Below are 7,616 nucleotides of genomic sequence, written 5' to 3'. Positions count from 1 at the left end.
AAAACGAAACAATGTCAAATCTTATTTTATTTACGTTATTGACATCAGATATGATTAACCTAAAGCCGTAATTCACATTGCACGTGCTCATTCATTGGCGTTTGCCCTTATTAATTACCTTTGTATCATATCTATTAAAGAGCATGCGTATATTTTTGGCCAGACTAATTATCGAACTCTATTAACTCGAGTCAATTGTCACGATAATAAATACATTTTCTGTTGTGAAAAACTGGGTGTATTTATCATTTTAAAAAATAAGTTATTAATGCAGGTGTGTTTTTAGAAAAAAAACAGACAATATTAAATCAGCACTCTGACGCATTTTTAAAGGACTTAACGTGTCTACACACGACCAAATAATTTTAGAATCTATAGAAGGAGGTCGGTTCCGACTGCAGAGCTGCATCCTGTATCATATGTTAATGAAGTTAATGGTGGAGCTCCAGTGACAGCTGGCTGCTGAAGACCAATCAGAAGGCTCGCAGATGGAAGGCAGTGTGTTTGAGGCTTTGCAGGCAGGAGGTGTTTGAAGAACCATGTCAGCTCCTCCAATGATGCAAAGAAGGATCCCTTTCGCTTTTATTCGATTTTTTTCGCCTTCTAAACAGTTGTGAACATGCACGCTGTAACTTATTACCGCGGGAAAGCTTTTTTCACAAGCAAAGCGTTGGACCTAAGTGTGGATTTGCTCCAAGTTTTCCGACAGAACTCATGAAAGCCTCTTCAGAGCGACGGGTTTATGGACTCGCGTATTAGCTAATGATGTCTATGGGTTTCATGCATGACAGTCTGAATGCCTCAGATCCCTCCAAATCGGCCTTCCTAGAGTTTGGCCACGGACATCCGGCGCACCAGCAGCACTCCCCCGGACTCTCTCACATTTACCCCGTCCATGGCTTGCACGCTGCTGGGCATTCCCAGCACGAAAGTCCTTTTCCCGGCAGCGCGTCCTACGGCCGCTCTCTGGGCTACGCCTACCCGGGCGCGGTGAACACTCATCCCCCGTCTGCTTACATGCCGTACCAGCACAGCAATCACAGCAACAGCAGCAGTCTGGCCCACAGCAGATTAGAACACACAGGTATGTGATAAAGTTTTGAGCCGGAATAAACTGTTGTAAAAATTCTGATTTCCCATTAAGCGCAATTACGCACAGGACGCAAATTTTCCAGATATTTAGCTAGTGAGAGAAACTTTCATGTTAAAGTTTAGTATATAAAAAAAAACTTGTTATTTTTTCTGTCATATATAACGTCTTATAGTAAAAGTTTATTAAAAGCACGGATGTCAGCAAGCATATTCTTATCACTAATGTCTAAGCAAGGCCTATATTCAAACCAGCGCCTCTCAGGGATGCTCCCTCTTTACCACTCATGTTATATAATGAAGGCAGATGGTGCTATTAATTTTATTGACCATAATTTTCTGTGGGTGAGTCCAATTATGGCCCGTGTATCCTGGGCCTACTTCAGGAACTCGTTTTTTAGCCTCATTGTTAGCGCATATTGGTAAAACGATTCCAGAAAACATGAGCAGTCCTCTCATGTCTGTACCGTTTAATAAAACTAGAATCAGAGTATTTATGGCAATGGGATTTTTATGATGCGCTAATGTCATAGTTAGTTTAGAAGAAAACGTTATTTTTTGGCCGGTAGGCCCTGAAAGTGTTGTGTGTGTAGCCTGCAGTGTGGGGCCTTTCAGGCACTATATTTCCTGTTTGCACTAAATCAGTGCTCTTGTGTTGTTTGAGATGGATTTGTTTCTCTTAAGAGATTAGGAGAAAGCTAAAAGTCTGCTTAAATGTGACACATTTTTGTTTTGACCCAGGTAATAATGTAAGTTATTAATCAAAACTCTTCTTATTTCATCCAACTTCCTAATATATTCAATCTGCAAGATCGCGAGAAGTCCACGCAGATTGAAAGCAGGGACATACGTCTGAATGGAAAGGGGAAGAAAATCCGAAAACCTCGGACCATATACTCCAGTCTGCAGCTGCAGGCTCTGCACCAGCGCTTCCAGCAGACCCAGTACCTGGCCTTACCAGAGCGCGCCGACCTGGCGGCCAAACTGGGACTCACCCAGACTCAGGTGGGCCTTTAACTCACCCAGTTGTTCTGAATGCATTAGATAAAATGTAGGATGTCGAGTAATCTATTTTACATCATATATTAGCCTAATATTAATGAAGGTTATTAAAAATGTTGAGCACAATAATTCCACTATTGGTCGCATAACAAAAAATACATTTAGCCTGTACTGCTTATTAAATAGAATAACTGGGTTAATATTTAAAAGTAAAAGTCTTGAAATAATATAACGGAATTAAGTGCAGTGGAGAAAAATATTACTGAGATAAAGCAGGTGTTGAAATGCTTGAAAATGAAACCTGTTCTTGCTGTATTATTACGGATAAGGGCGCATCTGGAGATCAAATGAGAGCCAAATTTTTGTGATTTGTAACTCGAGCCTTTAATTCATGCCTTATTTACTATGCTTAATTTCGTGGCTATATTTGCTTTGTCAGACCTGGTCCCTGCAGTACTCTCTGAATGAAGCATAAAACCGCATTTATAAAATAATTAAAAGAAAAAGTAAATGAGCTATTGCAGACCAGCAAAGTTAGGTGTGTCAGTATTTTTAAAGTGTTTTGCAATAGTATGTTACGTAATATATTTTTTTTTTTTTAAAAATTGAATTAGTTTAATTGCAGTTGCGCTTATTTAGAATGCGTCATTGCATGCATTCAGTTAATTTTGGCTGCATGGGAATAATTTCACGCGCATGTGTAAACATATTTTTGGAGACAAACAGGTGCACGTGTGGCTTGTCAACTTATCATTCTCAACAGGGACCAAAAAATATGTCTTAAGACGTCGCCTTTCCTGCTCGGCTGAGTTGTTTTACTTTTGTTTGAAGTTTCAAAATAAGAGATAAACAAATGAATCGACTCTGTTATCTGAGCTGCCTCCTGTGCATTTTTCTTAATCCCTCAATCTCAACGATTATCTCCCAGTTATATGCAGCATTTCGTGCTGTTGTGACTCTGATGTTTATAGTTTTGCATTTGGGGGCTTTTTGATGTAATTTAGGACGATTCACACCATTGTTCTCATGTAAAAATAGCCATCTTATTTTGGAATCAGCAGAAAGTGTCAGTGAACCTACCGCAGCGCTGTTTTTGTTTTTTTAATTTCACAATAGTTTGAGTCTCGGCTTGTTGCTGTCACACTCATGCACCATTGGACTCATAAAGCAGCGAACAATAAGAGAGCTCAGTTTTAATGCATTACAAGTGCCACTCATCCGTGAGGCTGAATGGCTCACAATAGTAGCTGCAGTCCTGGGATTTGCAGAAACAACACTTAGAAGAAGAGAGTTATGAGGGTTTTATTGTGAAAAGTATTGCGTTTAATTGAGGGAAATATGCTAATAAAAAGTCTTTGCGACATATTTCCCTTTATATCACCACTGATTGTTAACCACACTGACAATTATGTGCATTTTCTCTTTTTTAGGTGAAAATATGGTTTCAGAATAAGCGCTCCAAGTATAAAAAGATCATGAAGCATGGCAGCGGATCAGAGGGTGAACATCTCCACAGCACGAGCTCCATCTCCCCCTGCTCGCCCGGGTTGCCTCAGCTTTGGGAGGTCTCTATGGCGAACAAAGGAGCACAAATGCACCCAAACAATTACATGAACAGTTTTGGTCACTGGTATCCAAACCACCACTCTCATCAGGACGCAATGCCCAGGCCTCAGATGATGTGAGTGGATTGTTTTTTGGGGTGCGGGCGGCACTTCACACTGAACTTGCTCCCGAGGCCTCTTCTCAGAACTGGATCGTGTGTTTGATAGATTTTGTCCATAAATGTATTTCGCGTGGGTTTAGAATTCAAATTATTCGACCAGGCATCAAATACTTTTTTTTAATTTTAAGATTTGTCTTAATGTCACTGCAACTTCTGCTGCACTGCCTCGACTCACTAATGCGTGCAGCTTATCAAGAGACTTTGGATAAAGGGTTTTTCTAAATATATTTTGTTATCAGCAAATGATTTTCTGCTCCAAGAAAATCTTGAGCATTATGCAAATAAATATCTGTTAAGTTGACGTTATTTTGAGGAATCTATTGTGTGACATGTTTGTTTTGGTTGCTGCCCTATCAGTGAAACGTTTTCACTGTCAAATATTTTGAAAGGAAACTGAGCGTGTGATTTTATTATCTGTCTATTATCTGTCAAAGAGCCGCTGATTTGCTGACGGAGGTCAAAATTTATGGCAACCGGACTCATCTGCGAGATTTGGGAAAGAAAAAGCATAACGGCGTTCCCGATCTGTTGATAAAATATCTCGAGACCAGCTTACAGTCACGCAAAAGAGTTGTGTTAATCATTCATAGTTCGGCACAATAATTCATAGCTGAGACATCAACTGTCTCGTGTCCATCAGCGCCCTGCAGATCGACTTGAATTTCACCAGTCACGTTTTGTCAGAACACCTGCGGATTGATTCCTGATTAGAAGAAAAAAATATTGGTAGCTTATCCTGTCCACAGTTTTAGTTTTCATATTTTAGGATTAAAAAAAAAGTTTAGAAAAGTAAAAAGAAAGTAAAGAAAAAAGTTTCCAGCATGATGAACCAAAGGGGTTGTGGGGTGCCGCTTTTACGCACAGTGTTTGTGTGCGGTGTAACTTTTACGCACGGTCAGATTGGCTTGTGTCATTAAATTTGAAAGTCAGGATTCCAACAACAAGGCATTTTGATGTTTTCACAGATTTTATATATCTGGTCTACATTTTATATGAAGCAAACTTTATTTCATGTTTTTGTTTATATCTAAACGAGGATTGTCTTTTCTCCTGCCATGCCGCGAAGAGAGGAGAAAGCACGTGCGAATCCGCATTTTAACGATCTTTCCCTTCATCCTTGCCTCGAGTGAGCTCAAACAGAAAACTCGCCGTTGTCAAAATAAGATGACAAATGGCCACGCCATTCCTCCAATAAACTTGCGCCTGATTTACAGCCGTTTGCACTGATTTGCACATTCTGGCGCTTAAGCTGTTTAAACACAGAGAATCAGCTATTTATATCTTCGCCCGAATCTGGGCTGATGCTCTTGATTAAATGAGAGGCTCCTCTCTGATTAATGGAGCCTGATAGTGCGTTAAAGAAACATCCAGTGACTTCTTTTTGTCTTTATCATTAATCACTGCTGTCTTGACTGTCTGGCAAACATTAGGTGTCTGATGTCACCCGCACAGAGATCACAACAATCATAGGGAGACATTTTCTTCTAATATTACAAATAATAATGAGAATCTTTTATAATACCATATATTTTATTTCAGGTGTAGCTCTTCATGTGTGATGTCAATTTGCAATTCTGCAAGTGTGTCATACTTCATGCATAAGCAGAAACTTCACTGAACAGAAAACACATTTTTAACCATTTAAATAAATGCTAATAAATTAATCAGTAACTTTATTTTGCACTTTTCTCACTAAAGCCTTGGCACAACTGTCATTTTTAAGATAAAAACATAGTGTTTAATTATAGCAAAGCCCCTGTGGTTACTCACACATCTTGCTGCATTCAGATGAACGTGCCATACCCACATCTAGCATGCAAGCTGCTATGACCACCACGTCACCAGTCATCCAGGCTACATGCAGTCCTGTCTTACCTTTAGTCAGAGAGCCTTGTTCAGGAGGTCTAAGCGTGCAGTGGTGTGCCTCTAAAGAACAAAAGCCACATCAGAGCCGTGTTTTCACTCCTCCAATCTGATTTTCTCACATAACGACAAGCATTGTGTTACATTTAACATCTCCTTCTTTATATATATACACCCCTCTTGCCCTTTTTCCTCATTCCTGCATCATTATGCGCCTTGTTAAACATGCAGGCCCGGGGAAGAAGAGGCAAGTGACGGGGCATCAGGGAAAATTATAGGCAATTTCACATCTCCAGATTAGAATAATGGCTTGTGGAGTTGGACAGACAGAGTAGGACCTTTCAAATGGGGGGCCAATTATCATGCAGGCAGATTGAAGGGGAAAGTGAAAAGGCTCCTCGTGTAACAGACAAGCTGAGAGGAGGGGACGGAAGGCTGCGAGATGGGTTGAAGGGTAATGATAAAGGCGAGTCTGACTGTATCAACGCTGCGGACGGTCGCAGTTATCAGATACCGAGGTGTCTGATGGGTTTTAATTCCAGGATAGCAATAAGAGGGGAAATAACTTGTAATTAAATCCCAGTTGCTTTGAATGGGCGAATGGCAAAGCAGGTCTCCGGGGTGATTATTGTTATTAACTTGAGTGATCTGACATCTCGGGTAATTGTGAGCAGCTTCTCTGTTTGAGAGAGTGAATGCATGATTTGGTTTCATCTGAAGGAGGGTTTGACTTAGTTTTGGGCATGATGCACACACACATTCTGGGGAGTTGAAGATGGAATACAGTTTGGCAGGCAGAAAGGCACACACCGAGACTGGATTCACATCAGATTTAAGAAGGCCATGCACATTAAATGTGGGGAAAAAATCACTTCTTTTCCTTCATTTCTATTCTTTTTTAAATAGAATTTCCCCGTTTTAAAGGATGTTTTTGTAAAACTAGTCACTGATAAGAAGATATGATGGCCTTTATTGATCTGCACACTGGGCTAATTCACTTGTTACAGCAGCTCAGTGCAACATTAGAATAAAAACGTAAAAAAAAAAAAGGGAATATACAGTACAAAAAATATAGAAAGAGTGAGTATAGCTAAAATAATATATGAGAACTATCAACATATATATAGTATTGCACAATATTCAGTATTGCACAGGGTGATTGCATCCTGGGGTAGGTTGAAGTGGAGAGTCCAGATGGTTAGTGGCAGTGGAATGCTAATGGCTGACCGAAAACAAGCAGTACTACATAATTGTGAATCATGTCAGTGACAGATAACGGACAGTGCAACATCAATGGACATTATGATTGTGAAAAGTGACCAAAACAGTGCTGCATTATGAAACAAGACTGTTGTACAGTCTTATTGCTGTGGGGATGAATATATCTCCTATAGTCTAGAGGAAAGATTTGTCAGTTAGAAGGTAAAGGTGAGCTCATGAGCAGCACCGAGCCCTCGCTGTGGGGATGGTTTTATCTGGATGTGATGACTGGCTGTGAAGCATCAGCACAGTCCAGGGCCCTGGCCCTGAGGTCAGCCAGGGTTCACAAGTCCACAGCTGTCAAGGATGCCTTTCTGCCTTCATTTCATCTCAGTTTATAGCAAAATGGAGAGAGTGAGTGATCCTAATGCAGCCGAGGCTCATCCCGGGCCCGGGCCGAGTGTTGGACAGCTGCTGCAAGTCTTTCCGTGGATGCATTTCAGCTCCCGACCTCATTCTCAACCCATATCGTTGCACCCCAGAGACAAGCGCCGACACCACTCTGTTGACTGTTGCAGTGTGGGGGCCCGGGCTCCAGCTCTATTTAGGGTGCTGTGATGTTGTGCCATGCAGGATCACATTCAAGTTCAACAGTTCACCAGCACCTCGATGGCTACTTACACTTGTTAATGTTTAGAGATGACATATATGGACACGTCAGACGAGCCCACACACA

General features: G+C 40.9%; 1 protein-coding gene across 1 annotated transcript; it reads left to right on the top strand.

Moving 5' to 3' along the window:
• Positions 1–514: 514 nt before the first annotated feature.
• dlx4b (distal-less homeobox 4b) lies at positions 515–4,211 on the top strand. Its single transcript, XM_042507993.1, has 3 exons — positions 515–1,084; positions 1,901–2,094; positions 3,522–4,211. The coding sequence occupies exons 1-3, from the start codon at positions 763–765 to the stop codon at positions 3,774–3,776; spliced, it is 771 nt and encodes a 256-aa protein (XP_042363927.1). The 5' UTR covers positions 515–762; the 3' UTR covers positions 3,777–4,211.
• The last annotated feature ends 3,405 nt before the right edge of the window (positions 4,212–7,616 follow it).

This window comes from Plectropomus leopardus, chromosome 19, assembly GCF_008729295.1.
Source record: "Plectropomus leopardus isolate mb chromosome 19, YSFRI_Pleo_2.0, whole genome shotgun sequence".
In the NCBI taxonomy this organism is placed as follows: Eukaryota; Metazoa; Chordata; class Actinopteri; order Perciformes; family Serranidae; genus Plectropomus; species Plectropomus leopardus.
Note: the sequence above shows the minus strand (reverse complement) of the source record. Positions and strands in the feature narration are given on the sequence as shown.